The following is a 21,423-nucleotide window of genomic DNA, read 5'->3' on the forward strand; positions in this document are numbered from 1 at the left end:
CAGTAAATTAAAGACAAGCAAGAAACAGGAGTTTTTAACAGTTTTGATGCCAACCCCCTTGAAACTGCCCCTTATTCTTTGAGAGAAGCTCCCTGTTTTACAGTGATCTAAATTAATACCTATTTCTTTACTACCCACAAGGGGACAAACAAGGACAGACAAACGGATTAAGTCGATTACATCGACCCCTAGTGCGCAACTGGTACTTAATTTATCGACCCCGAAAGGATGAAGGGCAAAGTCAACCTCGGTGGAATTTGAACTCAGAACGTAACGGTAGACGAAATACGGCTACGCATTTCGCCCGGTGTGCTAACGATTCTGCCAGCTCGCCGCCCTAATTAATTAATACCTTTTCCCATTCAAATTTCGGGTTGATTTATGTTCGAAACATCAGCTTAATAATGATAAAATTATTTTAGTAAATTCTTCATTATTTTCAAAATTAATTGGAAACGAAGGCTGTTTACTTCAACAAGAACATGGTAACAGAAGGGTTAAATATTAAAATTAGTTTAAAAAAGGGGTTTGAGATGGAGAACAATAAGGGAGACTGTAAAAAGAGGAATTTAGAAATCATCATTTAACATCTGTTTTCCATGCTGGTCGAATGGGTTAAGAGGAGCTGGCAAGGCCAGGATCCACACCAAGCTCTGTTGTCCATTTTGACATGGTGCCTACAGCTGGATGCTCTTCCTAACACCTACCACTTTACAAAGTGTACTGAATGCTTTTTACATGGCACCAGCACCATATACATATCAGAGATAAGAAAGGGCAAACAGGGATATTTTAAATTCTTTGACAACAAAAGGGAGGATTGGTTTATGAAAAGAGATGGCCCATAGGCCGAACTTACATTGGTGAGTCTCTCGGTAACAAATCAACATGCCTTGAAGTGTGGCTTCGTCTGTCGGCTGCAGAGAGTGAACTTCTTGTAATATACAGGAACTTTCATCATCCCGGCCAAGATGGAGCAGTGCCAGTGCCTTTAATACCTGCCAGCAGAAGAAATCCAAGCAAATAGCATCATCATCATCATCATTATAGTACCACCACTGTGTGTGTGTGTGTGTTTCTTGTATTTGTACAAGGATGCAGATATGTAGGGCAGAGTCATAATTGATGTAATCAATTAGTAATATATTACTGGTACTATTTTAATCCCTGCCCACAAAAGGCTGCTGCATTTTAAATATTGTTTCCCCTCCTCCATACAGACATCATCATCATCATTTAATGCCTGCCTGCCATGTGCTGGCGTGGGTCGGATGGTCTGACCGGATCCAATGAAATGGAGGGGATGCATTGAACCCCAGTGACTGCCTTGGAATGGTTTCTATGGCTTGGTGTCTTTCCTAACGCTAATCTCTTTACAGAATGTAAAGGGTACCTTTCGTGTGACACTGACACTAGTGAGGTCATCAGGTAATTTGCAAGACAAAGAAAGGCCCCTTGACTAAGTGGGGTCATAGTAAAGAGGGAGCTAGCTTTATGCCAGGTGTTGAAATGCTTAAAGATGAGAGAAGAACAGGCAATGGTGCTTTGATATTGAGGAGGCTACCCTGTATTATATATAAGGGTGGGTGGATGTAGCTGGAAGGAAGGCAAAGATGGTGACAGTGTCAGAGTGTATAAAACATAATTAGACAACAAACACCACACAAGAGTATTATTCCCCATTTAGTTCACAAGGTTGTAAAGCAGACTTCCCAGTCACACAGCCATACCCATGTCTATAATATGACATCAAACCGGGAGAAAGATTTTGGTCCCGTTTCAGCAGGGTGGAGTTCCTTTTTGACTTAAGTAGCAGAGGCATGTTAAAAGTGATGCCACAAGATGAAATGATGGGATCTTTCTTACCTTTGCACATTGGTTATCTCTCTGTTTTTTGAGCAGCTTATCAGCTTCTTGTACTGCCTTCTTGTTGTTGCCAAGATCCAAACATTCTGGAAAGATAATTCAGCAGAAATATTTACTTATTCAACCACGATAAGACAACGGAAAAATAAAACTCCCATAACACAGACCATCAGCAAGTGTGGACAGCAGACTGAGTCCCTTTTTTATAACTAGCAAGGGTGGACAGAGGATAAAGTCCCATACTAACACTAGTAGGTATGGAGAGTAGACCAAATGCCTTACAATGGACCAATAAGTGTGGAGAGTGGTCTAGGAGAAAGCCCCATAACAATAGCCATCAACATCATCATCATCGTTTAACGTCCGTTCTCCGTGCTAGCATGGGTTGGACGGTTCGACCGGGGATCTGGGAAGCCAGAAGTCTGCACCAGGCTCCAGTCTGATCTGGCAGTGTTTCTACAGCTGGATGCCCTTCCTAACGCCAACCACTGCGTGAGTGTAGTGGGTGCTTTTTACGTGCCACCTGCACAGGTGCCAGGCGAGGCTGGCAACGGCCACGATCGGATTAGTGCATTTTACGTGCCACCGGCACGGAAGCCAGTCAAGGCGGTGCTGGCATCAGCCACGATTCGGATGGTGCTTTTTACGTGCCACCGGCACAGAAGCCAGTCTAGGCTGCGCTGGCATCGGCCACGATTCGGATGGTGCTTTTTACGTGCCACCGGCGCAGGGATCCCAACTGCAGTTTCCATTGATATTGATATTGGTGTACTTGACAACAGTCAGTTATGAATACATCTGATTAAAATGCGGGATATAAGAGGACCCCAATATTATGCAGAGAGAGGAGACTGCACTGTTATAGGAAAATGATGAGCACGAAGGACATGAGTTGTGTAAAAAAAAGTATCAACTACTTGAAGTGGTTGGCACTTGTGAAGAGGGAGTCCAAGCAAGACATGGGACAAAATGGTGAAGGCTGATCTCGAGATGTTGAGGCTCACAAAGATTATGAAGAACAGTAACAAGCAGTGACACACAATCAGTTGCAGGGGAAGATCCAGTCACAAGTGCAATAGTGGCCGAAAACACTTGTTTGAATGTAATAGAGATAAAAGCTAGGATGAGTGATGTTTGAGCTCTTTGCAATTGTATTCCTATTATAGTATGTCCTTGTGTATTTTACTCTTTACTTTTTTACTTGTTTCAGTCATTTGACTGCGGCCATGCTGGAGCACCACCTTTAGTCGAGCAACTGGACACCGGGACTTATTCTTTGTAAGTCCAGTACTTATTCTATCAGTCTCTTTTGCTGAACCACTAAGTGACGGGGACGTAAATACACCAGCATCGGTTGTCAAGCAATGCTAGGGGGACAAACACAGACACACAAACACACACATATATATATATATATATATACATATATACGACAGGCTTCTTTCAGTTTCCGTCTACTAAATCCACTCACAAGGCATTGGTCGGCCCGGGGCTATAGTAGAAGACACTTGCCCAAGATGCCACGCAGAGGGACTGAACCCGGAACCATGTGGTTGGTTAGCAAGCTACTTACCACAAAGCCACTCCTGCGCCTATTTATTTCTTTATTTTAAAACTTGATTTTTAACCGGAGGAAAAAAAAAACAAAACAAAAAAAAACTGGTGGTGGTGACTGGGAGAGGAGGCACGGGGCAAAGCTAAAACTATGAAAGGAAAAAAAATTTGTACCAAGATTTAGCACAAAATAAGGGGCGCAACAGAGTAAATCTTCACCTAACCTCTCATTCTATCATCTACACTGTACCCGATCTCCACCCCTGTACAGTGTTTCGCCTATCTCACGTAAAAAGCACCATCCGATCGTGGCCGTTTGCCAGCCTCGTCTGGCACGTAAAAAGCACCCACTACACTCACGGAGTGGTTGGCGTTAGGAAGGGCATCCAGCTGTAGAAACACTGCCAGATCACACTGGAGCCTGGTGCAGCCTTCTGGCTTCCCAGATCCCCGGTTGAACCGGCCAACCCATGCCAGCATGGAAAGCGGACGTTAAACGATGATGATGATGATATTCAGTGTTTCCACCATCACCGGTCCCTCATTTTACTTCAGTTCCATCATGACACTGGTCTAATGAAGGTTAGTATCTGTCCATTTTCGGTATCCCCACCCCTACCATCACCCTTCTTTACTGAACCCCATCAATCTCTGTGCCCCCACCCCACCCCATCCCACCCCAACCTGACCTCTCACCAACATCTAACCAGCATCATTTACCATCACCCACCTTCATTACTGTTCCAATATGGTATTACTTTAAATTCAGTTCAAATGAAAAACTTGTAACTTCACAAATTTATTTTGGAGTTCTTTTCAAATTTGAATAGATACGTGTGTGTGTGTGTATATATACATACATACACGCGTACACACACACACACACATACATACATACATACATATATATATATATATATATATATATTGAGGCTTTCTTCCAAGGAATCTAATGCGCTTGGCTTAGATTTTCCTTTGGGGCTGGCCAGATCGGAGCAATCTCAAGATTAATCAGCCGAAATTGCGAAGATGATCCGGTTCTTGACTGAAGATTGAAGGCTTCGAATGTCCCGTCCGTGTTTTTTGTATCGTCTTCTAAATGTTTCGCGTTCTTGTCCCAGTTTGTATTTTTTTACATTTACACACACACACACACACATTATATATATATATATATATATATATATATAAGTTCAGCAAAATTTAGATTCAGATGAATATGGTACTTAAGTCAAAGGCACTAGAATTTTGTATGGTATTATCCATATAAATCAAATGGGGTGATTATAATCAAAATAAGCAACAAGGATATCCAAGCTAGAGTAGTACAATCGTTTCATGCAACTTCATTTTATTAAACATGTTTAACATTTTATTAACATGTTTATTAAAAGTGTTTAATAAAATGAAGTAACATGAAACAATTGTACTACTCTAGCTTGGATATACTTGTTGCTTATTTTGATTATATATATATACATACATGTGTGTATATGTATGTATATATATATATATTTTGACTTTGTGGCTGTGTTTGTCTCCCACCTTTGCTTGATAAATGGTTGGTGTTGCAGTGTTTACATTCATGTAACTTAGCGGTTTGGTAAAAGAGACCAATAAAAAGTACCAGTCATAAAATAGAAAGAACTGGTGTTGGTTTGTTTGATTAAAATTCTTCAAGGCGGTGCCCCAGCATAGCCACAGTCTGATGACTGTAAAAGATAAAAGAACCACTAAATTCCTTAGTAAAACTTAAAGCTCAGAGAGGTAATTTTTGTACCTCTCACAGTCACTTTATCTGCTAGAAATAGCAACCCAAATGCTTTCAAATCCAATCCCAATGCTGGATGTTCAAGAACCAAATGAAGGGCAGATTTTCATTCCTGGGGTCATCCCGATTCCAAAAAGTTACATGTTTATGTAGAGCAAATGTGGACTGAAACACAAGGGTTACAGACAGACAGAATTTCACTTTTACTAATATAGAGTGGAAATTTGGCTGCTATTTCTAATAGTCTGAGAAACCACATAGAGGTTGGTTCCTTTATGATGATGATTGTACTGGTGATGTTTATGGTGATTAACAGTACCAGCTGACTGGTAGAGTTGAACAAGTCCCATGTTCTCTCTGACCACTAATGGACGCAGACTGACCCTCAATTATAGCCATTAACACCTCCACACACTAACCCCCACCTCCTGATTAAAGAGTCTGCAATGAGACAAGTACACCCGATTAGACACGTCTATTGTTGTTGTAGCCACCCTGAATAAACAACAATCTACCCAGTAATCAGTGTATAACATTGTGTGTACATCGCCAACCTACACACACACACACACACACACACACACACACACACCTGTACTCAGCTTGACCACCTGGGTACTAATTAGCTTTAACTGTCTAAAATGACCTATCTCTATAACTGGTGGAACAGTTCATTTATTGACTGGAGTAACAAGTGGAAAAGTCCATTGGTTGGCTGGACTACAGCCTAACTACAAATCCACCACCACCACCACCACCACCACCACCACCACCACATCTGGATGCTATCTTTGGAGGTTAGTTTAATTTGAAACCAAGATGGTTCTAAACTTTATTTCTGGATTGTACTCACCCCCTCTGCTATCACATCTCCCCCCCCCACCCCGTTCTCCCCCTCTATGTTCCTCCCCTTCTCAGGCACTAACACCTCTCCCTGTCTCCTCCTCCTACACCTCTCTCTCTCTCTCTCTCTTTCTCTGCCACAGCTCAAGAAACCGGATGATGGTACTTGGAGATATAGCTTCAACAGGCAGGAGTGAGACATTGATGATGATGATGATGATGGTGGTGGTGGTGATGGGGAGGGGTTAGAGTTGGAGAGAGAGAAGGGGGGGAAGGGTGAAGCAAGCAAAGTGAAAGGAGGGGGAAGACAGAAAGATGAAGAAAGAAAAAAAAAGCACTTGACTACTGGCCCTTATTAACCCATCCCAAAGAAAGATGGCTGAGTCAAGGCTGTTTTTTTTTTTTTGCAGGCCCTTATCAAGCCTTTGCAGAGGAGTGAGGAGGAAGAGAGAGAGAGAGAGAGAGAGTGAGTGAGAGAGAGAAAGAGAGAGAGATGAAATCTGCAAGCTGTTATCAGATCAATCCATCCAACAGGCAGTAATATGCACACACACACACACACACACACACACACACCACACACACACACACACACACACGCCAGTAGATTCCATTTGCTAAGAATGTGAGGAAAATAACAGTGTTTTGCATTGTCAGCCAAAAGTAATAGAAATAATCTAAACCCCCCCCCCCCCGATGGTGGAAGGAAGAGGAAGGAGTTGAACAGAGTGAAGAGATACCCTTTCTTGGGGGGAGGAGGGAGAGAGTGTGTGTGTGTGAGATAGAGAGAGAAAGAGAGAAAGAGTAAGAGTGTGAGTGAGAGAGAGTGTGTGAGACAGAGAGAGAAAGAGTAAAAGAGTGTGAGTGAGAGAGAGAGAAAGAGTAAAAGAGTGAGTGAGAGAGAGTGTGTGAGACAGAGAGAGAAAGAGTAAAAGAGAGAGAGAGAGAGAGAGAAAGAGTAAAAGAGTGAGTGAGAGAGTGTGTGTGAGACAGAGAGAGAAAGAGTAAAAGAGTGTGAGTGAGAGAGAGTGTGTGAGACAGAGAGAGAAAGAGTAAAAGAGTGTGAGAGAGAATAAGAAAGAAACAATCAAGATTTTATCACAAAATTTCTAAACTGGTAAGCAAATGAAGGCTTAGTCAAGTATTTCTTCTCCCTCTCTGTTCCAAGTGAAGAACAGTCATTTATTACACTCAAGTACAACCACAATAGTGTTTATTTCAAATGACATTAGTCTATAGCGGTTGTTGTTGTTTAACACCAGGTCAGTCATGATACAGCAGACCCATGATCAAACATGTTACAACTGTGGCCATCAGAATCCAATGTGTCCTTCTCTTTTTCAGATAATAGAAAGGGCTGTGAGAAAGATTTGGTTGTTATTTCTAGGTCAAGCAAGTACTTAGACCTGCCTCATTGGCTAATATGTGCAGCTGATGTAGAAGGGAGGTGCAGTTGTATAGCTTTTTGCCTATACATGCATACAGTAATTATTTCTTTAAAACCTGGCATTTATTCTATCAGTTTCTTTTGCTGACTGGGGTAGCCAGGTCTCTCCTCTACAGCAAGACACCTGTTCCCTTGCCTCTATTCATACTATAAGCTCCCATCAATGGGCATAGTGCCACATCCCTCAATACTACTCCACCTCTCAAATGAAAGGTCTTTATCTTACAACTTACCTGGTCACCTCACTCACTGGTGATGGTGCCACATAAAGCACCTGGTACACTTTTTTAAAGTGGTTGGCATTCGGAAATGCATGGAGCTGTAGAAGCCATGCCAGAGATGACATTGGGATTCAGTGCAGACTATCAAACCATCCAAATGATACCAGTATGGAAAACAGACATATGATGATGTTCCATCTTCCCCTTGTACACACAACAATGCATACATCTACTCACCCCTACACCAACACCTCTACACTCTCCAGCCTGGCCCTGATCCAATGACTGAAACAAGTAAAGGATAAAAGATAAACAGGGGTACTATATAAGGGGTTTAGTAACATCCTCAAGGAAAATTATGACGAGAAATTGCCCCTCCTGTATCCCTTGAGTGATGACCCCCCTCCCCTTAAAGTCACAGCATTTGGAACACTAAAAAAAAAACAAAAACCAGCCGACACTTCATGGCTGGATATTTCATTTATCATTGATTGGAAATATTTAAATAGCTTCAGAAGCTAATTAATTTTCTTTGTTATTTAACAAAGAAAGGAAGAAAAAAAAAATTAGAAAGACTTAATTAAAACAGAAAGGGAAATACAAAGGCAGAAAACCAATAATGCGACATCCAGCATGCGTAGAGTGGAGTGTTTTGCTCAACGTTTAACTCTTCAGCTTCCATAACATTAATGCATGTATTATGGTTGTGAGGGTTAGGGTACTGGACAGCCGATCTAATGACCCTTGACAGTTCAAACTACATTCTCTGTGAGGTACTTCAACCTTGTAGCATTCAAACTGACCACATCTGGCCAAAATGTTCTGCCTCTATTATGCTCAAACTGGTCAGATCCAACATTTCATACCTTCTCTACAATGTCACAGTAAAAATAAACAATCACATCATCGAAATCTCAAAGCTACGAGATAATCTAGGATTAATTCAGGACAATGTAATCGTAGTTGTGACTGATGCCAGTGTTGCATACCTGGTACATAAAAAAAAACCCTTCAAACTTTGGGCCTCACGGGGGCAGGGCAGTGACAATTGACCGAGAGCTTTGGCGATATACCGTGCTTGCGAAGACCTGTCCAGCCAAGTGAGATCATAGTTGTGGCTGATGCTGGTATATTGTAACAGGTAACCGTGCTGGTGGAATGTAAAAAGCACCCACTACACTCTTGGAGGGGTTGGCACTAGGAAAGGCATCCAGCTGAAGAAAACCATGCCAAATCGGATTGGAGCCTGGTGCAGCTCCTTAGTTTACTAATTTCCAGTCAAACTGTCCAACCCATGCCAGCATGGAAAACAGATGCTAAATGATGATGATGATGATGATTAAATAAGCATGAGATTTGACAGAGTAATCTGAATACTAATGGGTTAAACTCATAAACAAGGTACATAAATCGCTTGGAAGAGAGCCATCCGAACGTGACTGTAGCCAGTGCCGCCCGACTGGCCTCTGTGCCGGTGGCACGTAAAAAGCACCATCCGATTGTGGCCATTTGCCAGCCTCGTCTGGCACCTGTACCGGTGGCACGTAAAAAGCACCCACTACACTCACGGAGTGGTTGGCGTTAGGAAGAGCATCCAGCTGTAGAAAATCTGCCAGATCAGACTGGAGCAGCCTCCTGGCTTCCCAGACCCCAGTTGAACCGTCCAACCCATGCCAGCATGGAAAGCGGACGTTAAATGATGATGATGATGATAACTGTCTGCACCGGTCTGTCTGTCTGACAAATACTCTACATTGATTGGTTAGTTGTAGGTGGGGGTACATGAATAACAGCATAACCCCCCATGAGAGCATCTTTATCTTTTGTTTCAGTCACTCGACCAGGGCCAAGCTGGGGCACTGCCTTCAAGGGTTTCATGCCAACAAATTGACACCAGTTCTTATCTTTTTTCTTCTTTTTAGAGCCTGGTATTCTGTTGGTCTCTTATGGTCGAACTGCTAAGTTACGGGGACATAAACAAACCAATAATGGTTGTCAAGCAGTGGGGTGGGGGACAAACATATACAGGTGCAGGCATGGCTGTGTTGTAAGAGGCTTGCTTCCCAACCATGTGGTTCCAGGTTCAGTCCCACTGCATGGCACTTTGGGCAAGTGACTGCTATTATGGCTGACCAAAGCCTTGTGAGTGGATTTGGCAGATGGAAACTGAAAGAAGCCTGTTTGTGTGTCTGTGTTTGTCCCCATCACCACCATCGCTTGACAACCAATGCTGGTGTGTTTATGTCCCCATAACTTAGCGGTTTGGCAAAAGAGACCAATAGATTAAGTACAAGACTTACAAAGAATAAGTCCTGAGGCTGATTTGTTTGACTAAAGGTGGTTAAACTTAGGGTTAAAAATAAGACTGACTCCCTGTGATATGATGAGGGGCCGTAGTGGGATAAAGTTAGCCCCAGTAGACAGAAATCTTGACAGTTCCATCCCATAAAGCAATGGATGATTTGTACATTAATGGATACACAATATTTTGGATGTAGTCTAATAACCCTAACGAGATATGTTTATTTGAAGTGCCTCATCATTGATTAGCAACTGTTAATTATGGATTACACTGCAGTGGGGTTTAGACAACAAAAGTTATGTCTGAGACGTATTGTGAATGATGGAAATTTATAACCAACATAATTGTCTTTCATTTTTTTGTTTCAGTCAGAGTGTGGCCATGTTGGGGCACCTTATCAGTATCTTTTGCCCAACTGCTAAGTTACAGGGACAACACACCATCACTGGTTGTGAAGCAGCTGGTGAAGACAAACACAGACACACACGACAGGCTTCCTTCAGTTCCCATCTACCAAACCCACTAACAAGGTTGGCCAGAGGCTATAGTAGAAGACACTTGCCTGAGGTGCTATGCAGTGGGACTGAACCTGGAACCATTTGGTTGGGAAGCAAGCTTCTTACCACACAGCCATGCCTAGTCAGTTTACCATTTTCTTAATTATTTCCTCAAAACACTCGCCTCTGTTTTACCATTAACTCCCTGCTACAATTCCAATATTAAGATAAAAGATTCGGCAGTACAGGCATGGCTGTGTGGTTAAGATGTCTGTTTTGCAACCATGTGGTTTCAGGTTCAGTTTCACTGCACAGCACCTTGGGCAAGTGTCTTCTGCAATGGCCATGGGCCGAGCAACACCTTGTGGAGATGCCAGTCATATATGCCGTTACATTCTGAGTTCAACTTTGTCTTTCATCCTTTCGGGGACGATAAATTAAGTACCAGTTGCGCACTGGGATCGATGTAATCAACTTAATCCGTTTGTGTGGTTAAGATGTTTGTTTCCTCGCTCACTCGATGGAGAAGGGATCAGGCTGTCGCCGAGCGGTGGTTCATTATCTGGTGCAAAGCGCGCGGTGCATGTCGAGCGCCGACGCAGCCGATGCGCGACCCTTAGTATCTATGTGTTTGTGCCCTGACCACCTGACAACCAATGTTTGTTTGTTCATGTCCCCATAATGTAGCAGTTCAACAAAAAAGGGATCATAGAATAAGCACCAGACTTGGTAAACAGAAAAAAGGTATTATGGTTGCTTTGTTGAACAAAATGTTTCAAGGGCATTGCTCCAGTGTGGCCATAGTCTAATGACTAAAACAAAAGGTAGAAGACAACAGAAAGAGACTTGCTCAAGGTGCCACCCAGTGAGATAGAACTCAAAACCTCATGGTTATGAAGTGAACTAAATATTCACACACCCATGCTTCTGCTTTAACTGTTAGTTCTGACAGTAATACTTAAGTATTAGCACCTTTGTATTGCTGAAGACTGGGTGTTTGGCTTCCAAAGGTTATTGGTACTTCCCCAATACTTGAGTAACTCAGAGGAAACAAAAAAAAAAAAAAACCCGTCCCTATCTGTTTCTTTATTACCCACAAGGGGCTAAACATAGAGGGGACAGACAAGGATAGACAAATGGATTAAGTTGATTACATCGACCCCAGTGCGCAACTGGTACTTAATTTATCGACCCCGAAAGGATGAAAGGCAAAGTCGACCTCAGCTGAATTTGAACTCAGAATGTAACGGCAGATGAAATACAGCTACGCATTTCGCCCAGCGTGCTAACAGTTCTGCCAGCTCGCCACCTTATAAACCTGTCCCTATCATTCTGTGACAAATGGTTTCATCTAAAACATTAAACTACCAAATATAAAAGGATGGTTGAGTGATTAACCTTTTAGCATTCAGATTATCCAATCAAATGCAAGGCTTCTTAATTCATATCGTTTTCAATCAACCATACGTTATCTCATAATTTCAAGATTTCAATGATGTGATTGTATAGTTTTTGAATGACATTGTAAGGGAGGTGTGATAGGTCAGATCTGGCTAGTTTAAATGCTAAAGGGTTAAGGAGGTTGCAGCCATGTGCTTTTGGGAAGTGGCAGCTTGGGAAAGTATCTTTGACTATAGCCCAAGGCTCTATGCCAATTTTTCTACCCTGATGAAGGAGGCTGGTATCACCGTAGTATTTATATGCATCTAAGGCGGCGAGCTGGCAGAGATGTTAGCATGCTGGATAAAATGCTTAGGTGTTTAGTCTGTCTTTATGTTCTGAGTTCAAATTCCACAGAGGTCGACATTGCCTTTCATCCTTTCAGGGTCGATAAATTAAGTATCAGTTGCATACTGGGGTCAATCTAATCGACTGGCCCCCTCCCCCAAAATTTCGGGCCTTGTGCCTAGAGTAGAAAAGAATATTTATATGCATCTTATACTGGTTGCATATCCTTGAATTTTCGCAGTCCATCAGTCAATGAAAAACATTACAACAATTGCATAATTCTGAGCCCCCAGAAACAGCTGTTGGCTTTAAAGTACTTTAATAAGTATGCTTTCGCCCCTTAGTTTTCTGTATTTTTTGAGCCCCTTGTAAATGTATTTACTTTATAAATATATAAATATCTATATGCTTGTACATGAATGTCCGTCGTCTGAAAATTTTCAGTTTTTTCTTTATCTCTCTTATGTATCCCAATACTTATTTATGTGTGTATATGTATTTATATTATTTTTATCAACTCCTAGTGTGTTTATCAGCATCACTATAATATGTGTGTGTGTGTGTGTGTGTGCCAGTTACATGCAAAAGCACCCACTACACTCTTGGAATGGTTGGCATTAGAAAAGGCATCCAGGCGTAGAAATCAAGCTGAAACCTGGTAGAACTCGCTGGCTTGCCATTTCCAGTCAAACTGCCCAACCCATGCCAGCATGGAAAACGGATGCTAAAATGATGATGATGGTGATGATACGAGCGAGTGGAAAAATGAAAGAGGCACTCCACACACTTTGTAGGAGTTATATTATTTAAAACAGAGATTTGGGTCCATGAGACTTAAAATTTTGCAGATTTCTAACAGAAACCTCGCTCGTTCAGATTACCAAATTGGGCCTCGTGCCAGTGGCACATAAAAAGCACCATCTGATCGTGGCCGTTTGCCAGCCTCCTCTGGCACCTGTGCCGGTGGCACGTAAAAAGCACCCACTACACTCACGGAGTGGTTGGCGTTAGGAAGGGCATCCAGCCATAGAAACATTGCCAGATCAGACTGGGCCTGGCGCAGCCTTCTGGCTTCCCAGACCCCAGTTGAACCGTCCAACCCATGCTAGCATGGAAAGCAGATGCTAAACGATGATGATGATGATGATGTAATCTATGCCAGAATGAGCAGCATTCCTGTTTCAAGCCTGCAAAACTGTTACTGAATCAAACTGTTTTAAATAATAAATATATACACGGAAACACACACAACCATATATAAGTTCTATAACACTGATAATACATGATGTAATGGTCAACCTGATATCCCCACGTTACCGAAACAAGTACAAGAAATAAGCTTGGAATATGAAGAATTTGTAATTAAAAGTGTGTGTGTGTGTAGATGGATGTGTGTTGTCTGAACAGGAACCAAACTTTCAAAACTGTGCATCAATCGGTGCAGCAAACTTGTAAACTACAAGTGGAGAACATGAGTGACCTTGACCTTTGATCACATAATCCTGCCATTTCAGTGATTGATCTGTTACATGCGCAGGAGTGCAATAGGTAGGGAAGCTGTAAAATAATGCATGATTAAGTCAAAACAATGTGAATAAATATGCAGCTGCCCTCATCTGCACCTCCTGCCGTGAAGTTGTGTCCCAGATGAACCAACTTCACGGCAGGAGGTGCAGATGAGGGCAGCTGCATCGAACTCTCTCATGCACCAAATGGCAATTGCTAAAAGGCATTTGTGAAGTAAAATCATGTAGCAACACCAAATGGCGGTGCCCCAGCATGGCCACAGCTCGTGAGCAGAAACTAGATAAAAATAAAAAAATAAAAATCAGAATGGTAATCTGAATGCTAAAGGGTTGAGAGGCAGTGTAAAGGAATCCGTCTGGGATACAAACAAACACCTGGATGCAACAACACAACAGCACACCTAATTAACCCTTTCATTACCAATCCGGCCGAAACCGGCTCTAGCTCTGAGTACAAATGTCTTGTTTTTATAAGATTTGAATTAAAATTAGTCACAATTTATGTTCCTATCACTAGCTTAATGATAACTAAGTTATTTTACTAAATTCTTTGTTATATTTAAAGTAATTGAAAGAAACACTGAGCATCTCAAAATAAATACAGTAACGAAAGGGTTAAATGTCACTTATTTGTGACACTGACAAACAGACTCTCAACTCTCAGCTACCCTTGTCTCAATATTTAGCCCCTGCAGCCTTTCGTTTTCAGTGTCCCCAAAGTCGAAATCCAACTTGAAAGGTCACTAATTTGAGATGGTGGAAGACAAGAAAATTCCACAACTAGAAGAATGAACTACTCTTGGAAATGTGTTTAGAAAAACTGGAATAAAAATGTTGGTAGAGAAATATCAACAGTGGCAGGAACTATTTTGAAAGGATCTAATAAAAGTCTGATTGATTTGTAAGTGAAGTAATACATTTGTTCTTTGAAAAGTTTTAGACAAACATTATACATGCACATTTTATAGACATATATAACCAACCTCACACACACACAGCTGGTTAAACTTCTGTACTAAACAGGAACCTCAAGCTGCTGTTAAATGTGACAACATAAATTCAGTTTCAGTAGAATGATTAATCAATGATACACAGCAAAACTGACATTGTTATTATTATTATTATGACATCATCACATGATATACTATCATATTTACATGTTTATTCTATGACAAACAACATTACTATAGAGCAATAGTTTTCAACCAGGGTTCCGCCAGTACAGTCCAGGGGTTCCACAAGAAGTTACAAAACTGCTAAAATCAACAGTAATTTTTAATTCTCCTGTGCAGATATGTGTGCATAAGACTATTAAATTATTGCACAGGGGTTCCTCGAGCCAGAGGAATGTTTCCTTGGGGTTCCGCTCCAGGAAAAAGTTTGAAAAGCACTGCTATAGAGCAATGTTTCTCAACCAGGGTCCAGATAAGATTTTGTTCAAATTGGCTGTGTGGTAAGAAGCTTGCTTCCCAACCACATGGTTCTGGGTTCAGTCCCATTGCGTGGCACCCTCGGCAAGTGTCTTTCACTATGGCCTCGGGCCGACCAAAGCCTTGTGAGTGGATTTGGTAGACAACAGCGTTTCACACAGAAAAACAATAGAATGAGGACAGGTATGGCAATGTGATCCAGACTGGCCGTTGTTTACACTTAGCTCAGCCCTATTATCAAAGATTTTCTAACCATGACCATCCTGTTCTTCACATCCAATTTTCAAGACAGTAGAGTGTATTGTGAGGGAGTTTACCCGGCTGCTATTTCTAGCAGTGATAATCCTGATATTCATGAACTCGAGGAATTGAGGAGGGGGTTTGGAGTGGGAAGAGCAAGAATTTGTAGCAGTTTAAATGGATTGGGTTGTAGTTGCTATGGTTACATTATCTCATCTGAAAGTGGATCAACTGAGTAATTCCCTTGTGAATATATTAGACAAACAGCAACTGTAGCACACTGACCACCAGCAGTGACCATTTCCACTGTGAACACCACAATGCATCTACAGGAATACAGATGAGACAAGACGGCTTCTACACAGTTGCTTTCTCTGCTAGAAATAGCAGTAAGACTTCCCTCAAGCCACACACTGTCTTAAGATGAAGGACACGTTGTATGGTTATGTGATTCTAGTTGCTCTCTCTGAGAAATAAGACAGGATAAGTGGCATTCTGTTGGTTATGACGATGAGGGTTCCACTTGATGTGATCAACAGAACAGCCTGCTTGTGAAATGAATGTTCAAGTGGCTGAGCACTCCACAGACATGAGTACCCTTAACCCTTTTGTTACCATATTTATTTTGAAATACTCTTTTACTCTTTTACTTGTTTCAGTCATTTGACTGCGGCCATGCTGGAGCACCGCCTTTAGTTGAACAAATCGACCCCGGGACTTATTCTTTGTAAGCCCAGTACTTATTCTATCGGTCTCTTTTGCCAAACCGCTATGTGACGGGGACGTAAACACACCAGCATCGGTTGTCAAGCAATGCTAGGGGGACAAACACAAGCACACAAACACACACATACATATATATATATATATACATATATACGACAGCCTTCTTTCAGTTTCCGTCTACCAAATCCGCTCACAAGGCATTTGTCGGCCCGGGGCTATAGCAGAAGACACTTGCCCAAGATGCCACGCAGTGGGACTGAACCCAGAACCATGTGGTTGGTAAACAAGCTACTTACCACACAGCCACTCCTGCGCCTTGTTTTGTGTTTCTTTCAATTACTTTAAAATATCACAAAGAATTTAGTAAAATAACTTAGTTATCATTAAGCTTTTGTTAGGAACATAAATTGTGACCATGGTTTGGTGGAAGATTTTCATTCAAAATATATGAAAACAAGACTTTTGTAATACAGAGCCAGAGGCGGTTTTAGCCGGGTTGGTATTGAAAGAGTTAACATAGTTCTCAAGAAGATTCAGTGTGACACAATGTGACAAAGCTGGTGCTTTTGAGTTACAGAGACAACTCATTTTTGACAGCTAGGCGCAATATGAAATAAAGTGTCTTGCTCAAGGACACACCGTGCTGCTAGGAGTTGAACTCACAACCTTATGATTGTGAGTAGATTACCTTAACCACTAAGTCACATGACGAGCAATTATAAGGGGGAGGGGTTTTATGCATAGTAGTAGTAGTATTAATGGGTCAGACAAAATGCCTTGTGGTAATTATACCAGCTCTTACATTTTGAAATCAAAATCCCACCAAAGTCGACATTGCCATTCATCCTTCTGGGATTGATATAATAAAGCACCAATCACATACTGGGGTCGATGTCACTGACTTAACCCCCTCCCCTTAAAACTGTTACCCTTGTGCCTATATCAGAAACCCTTATTACGTCCGCCTTAGCAAAGGCAGAGGTATTGTTTTCACTTGTGTTTGTTTGTCTGTGGACAAGATATCTCAAGAACCACTGCATGGATTTAGATGAAACTTCTGGAGATGTTTGGCCTCAAGACTGGCACAAACTGATTAGATTTTAGGATCGATCCGGTACTGAACAAGAATTCTGGATTATTTTTCCATTTTATTTTACTTTTAAGAGTGATCAGGTTCAGTTTTAGTATTCTTGTTTGTGAGAGCAATCTAGTTTATTTCAGATATTCTCATTTTGGATGGTTTGACCAGACTTGGAAAGCTGGAGAGCTGCACCAGGCTCCAGTCGGATTTGGCTTGGATTCTACGGCTGGATGCCCTTCCGCATGCCAACTACTTTACAGAGTGGGCTGGGTGTTTTTCTGAGGCACCACACAAGTGCCCTTACATGGCACTGGCACAGGACTCTTGCAGACCAATTCTCTCCACCAGAGGGTCGTGGCCTTAACACTTCTGCCATAGAGTACAGATCATCTTGAGGACAGCAAGGTGTCAGGTATCTCAGTCCTTCATCATCTCATCTGAAAGGTTCAGCATCCTGAGGTTGACCTACAGCACTTCATCCCATGTCTTATTGGGCCTCCTTCTTCCACATGTTCCATCTACTTTGAGAGATTGGCACTTATTTATGGAGCTGTTGGCATCCATCCACACACTTATGATGTATGGAGCTGTCGTGTCTTCTACTATAAGCATCATCATCATCAGCATCACTTAACGTCCGCTTTCCATGTCCGACCAAAGCCTTATGAATGGATTTGGTGGATGGAAACTGAAAGAAGCCTGTCGTATACATTATATTTATGTATGCATGAATGCTTGTGATATCGTGTGATAGATGTAAACGAGCATCACTGTCATACATGCAATATATGTTTTCAGTCTTCCATGAAACAAGATTTGGCCATGAAGTGATATTACTTTGCCTAGTAATAGGTAAGGGTTAGCAACAGGAAGGGCATCCAGCTGTAAAAAATCCACCTTAACAAATTCCGCCTGATCTATGTAAGCATGGAAAAGTGGACATGAAATCAATGATGATGACATGTATAATATATACATAGGGCCTCACGGAGGCAAAGTGGCCGAGTTCCTTTCAAGTGTTGGGCCTCATGGAGGCAATGACCAAGATCTTTGGCATTATGTCGTGCTTGGGAAGAAGACCCATCAAACTGAGCGAAATTGCAGTCGTAGCAGATACCAGTATCACACAAAATGGCCTCCATGCTGGTGGTATGTAAAAGCACCCAAAGGTGGTGAGCTGGTAGAAATGTTAGCACGCTGGGCAAAATGTTTAGTGGTATTTCGTCTGCCGCTACGTTCTGAGTTCAAATTCCGCTGAGGTCGACTTTGCCTTTCATCCTTTCGGGGTCGATAAATTAAGTACCAGTTACACACTGGGGTCGATGCAATCGACTTAATACCCATGTCTGTCCTTGTTTGTCCCCTCTGTGTTTAGCCCCTTGTGGGTAATAAAGTAATAGGTATGTAAAAGCACCCTTTACACTCTTGGAGTGGTTGGCATTAGGAAGGGCATCCAGCTGTAGAAAACCATGCCAAATCAGACTGGACTCTGGTGCAACCTTCCAGCATGACAGCCCGGTCAAACTCAAGCCAGCAAGGACAACAGATGTTAAATGTTGATGATGACGACAGGCATGGTTGTGTGGCTAAGAAGCTCACTTTGCAGCCATGGCACCTTGGGCAAGTGTCTCCTACAGCCCTGGACTGACCAATGCCTTGCGAGTAAATTTGGTAGATGGAAACTGTGTGGAAGCACCTCTGATTCATGCAATCATGGAAAAGCCAATGATTACATCCGGGCAGTAGTGAAGCTGTCGTCAGACATACCATGAAAGCTGATACTGCTGCTTCACATGTGGCAGCAGTGGTGGTGGTGACGGTGACGGTGGTGGTGGCAGTGGTGGTGGTGGTGACGGTGGTGGTGGTGACGGTGGTGGTGGCAGTGGTGGTGGTGGTGGTGGCAGTGGTGGTGGTGGTGGTAGAGGTTTTATTAGCTGAACTCATGCATGCCAAGCGGTACTGGTAAAATTTTGAGAAAGAAGAGGGGAAGTCCCTGATGGTAGACTTAATGTCTTCCCTCTCTCTTTCTGAAATTCAAGGTCAACTTCATCTTCCCATGGGAGTGGAGGTGAGCCAATAAAACAAAGTACCAGTCATACACTGATGGTCATTTTAACTGAATGCTACCTCCTCCCACACAAAGGCAAGCAGTATCAAGTGTCCCATCTTGTGTAAAAATATAGTAAGGCACTGATGTGGCTGTGTGGTAAGGAGTTTGTTTCCCAACCACAAGGTTCCAGGTTCACTCGCACTGCATGGCACCTTGGGCAGATGTCTTTTACAGTCTCATGCCAACCAAATCTTTGAGTGGATCTGGTAGACAGAAACTGAAAGAAGCCTGTCATATATATATGTGTGTGTGTGTGTGTGTCTTTGTCCCTCACCTCTGCTTGACAACTGGTGTTGGTGTGTTTACATCCCTGTAACTAAGTAGAGACCAATAGAATAAGTATCAGACTTTACAAAAAAAAAATAATAGTGAGATAAATTCATTCAACTAAAATTCAATGGTGCCCCAGCATGGCCACAGTCTAAATGACTAAAACAAGTAAAAGAATAAAGATGACATTTTGACTGCTATGTGCCAATCTTTGGAGTCTCTTGTTCCTACCACATTCTTCGAATTGTTCAACCCCCACCACGACCATCACTCAAATAGTTTCATTGTTTTGTTTTTAGAAAGACAGTTCTCTCTGTCTTGACATTGGGTGTCCGTGTGTCAGGCACAAGGCACTGATAACTAATGTTTAGCCCCAGGTCATCTCAGATCCACAAGACCAATCATCAAAGACATGCCCAGCTGTTACCATCTATAGTGACTTGTTGTTGTTGGTGATGGTTCCAGGCTGGTCCTACAATCACCACCACCACCTCTATGCCAGTGGTTCTTAACCCCAGCTCTCAGGGCAGCATGTGGCCCTCAAGTACCCCAACCATCTTCCTTCTACAAATGTAATAAATTTTTTATTTATTACACAGGAGTGGCTATGTGGTAAGTAGCTTGTTTACCAACCACATGATTCCGGGTTCAGTTCCACTGCGTGGCACCTTGGGCAAGTGTCTTCTACTATAGCCTCGGCCAACCAAAGCCTTGTGAGTGGATTTGGTAGACGGAAACTGAAAGAAGCCCATCGTATATATGTATGTATGTATGTATGTATATATATATATATATATATATATATATATATATATATATATATATATGCATGTGTGTGTTTGTGTGTCTGTGTTTGTCCCCCTAGCATTGCTTGACAACCGATGCTGGTGTGTTTATGTCCCCCGTTACTTAGCGGTTCAGCAAAAGAGACTGATAGAATAAGTACTGCGCTTACAAAAGAATAAGTCCCGAGGTCGAGTTGCTCGATTAAAGGCGGTGCTCCAGCATGGCCGCAGTCAAATGACTGAAACAAGTAAAAGAGTAATCCCTCAGCATTTAATCCAGCCAAATCCAAACCACATATTCTACCTCTTTCATGTTAAAACTGTAAAACTGAGCAGATCCAGCCTCTCACACCTACCCTACAATGCCATTCTAAAAATATACAAACACTATTGAAATATTGAAGCTACAAAATAATGCCCAATTAATTGAAGGTCAATTTTATCTTCCCATGGGGGTGGGGGCAAGTCAAATTAAGTACCAGTCATATACTGTAGTCGACTGCCCCTCCTCCTCCTCTCTTGCTATAAAGAAATCTGAATGCTTAAAGGGTTAACTTGTTTTTGTTTTTACTTTTTTGGTGTGGGCCTCTTAAAACAAAATCCAGGTTTTGGATCTGGACATTGAAATAGCTGAGACTCACAGCACTGTGCAGTTGAATGAATTGCTAGAAACAGCAGTCAAATCTCTTCCAAAGCATACAATCACCTTAACAACGGGAAGGAAACACATCCAAAATAATATAGTCTTGAATAAACACATTACTGCTTGAAAACGACTGGATGGCCAAGGCTGGAATGGGTTTTAACAAAGGACAACTCGGTCATGACTGACCTAGGACGATACAGGAGCACAAGAGGAAGAGACATGGATCGAAATTTATAAGAAGAGGGAAAAGGGGTGGAAGGTTTTATGCAGTTTATTGTCTTTATGTAGATCCCATACAACAACTATATCCCCCCCACTTTTTTTCCCTTCACTCCAGCAGGAGTTAGGTTCGATTTACTTCAGTCATTGCACCACATGGT

The 21,423-nt window shown here is 42.1% G+C and overlaps 1 protein-coding gene across 1 annotated transcript in view; it reads right to left on the minus strand.

Annotated features, from left to right (window-relative positions):
- The window catches only part of LOC115224285 (N-alpha-acetyltransferase 25, NatB auxiliary subunit), a 66,573-nt gene that overhangs the window by 39,393 nt on the left and 5,757 nt on the right, over positions 1 to 21,423 (minus strand). Inside the window, exons 2-3 of the mRNA XM_029795106.2 lie at positions 1,867 to 1,952; positions 860 to 998 (exon numbers count right to left, since the gene is read on the minus strand). Of these exons, the coding sequence (XP_029650966.1) occupies positions 860 to 998; positions 1,867 to 1,952 (225 nt within the window). The remainder of the gene's footprint in view (positions 1 to 859; positions 999 to 1,866; positions 1,953 to 21,423) is intronic.

This window comes from Octopus sinensis, linkage group LG25 (genome assembly GCF_006345805.1).
Source record: "Octopus sinensis linkage group LG25, ASM634580v1, whole genome shotgun sequence".
NCBI lineage: Eukaryota > Metazoa > Mollusca > Cephalopoda > Octopoda > Octopodidae > Octopus > Octopus sinensis.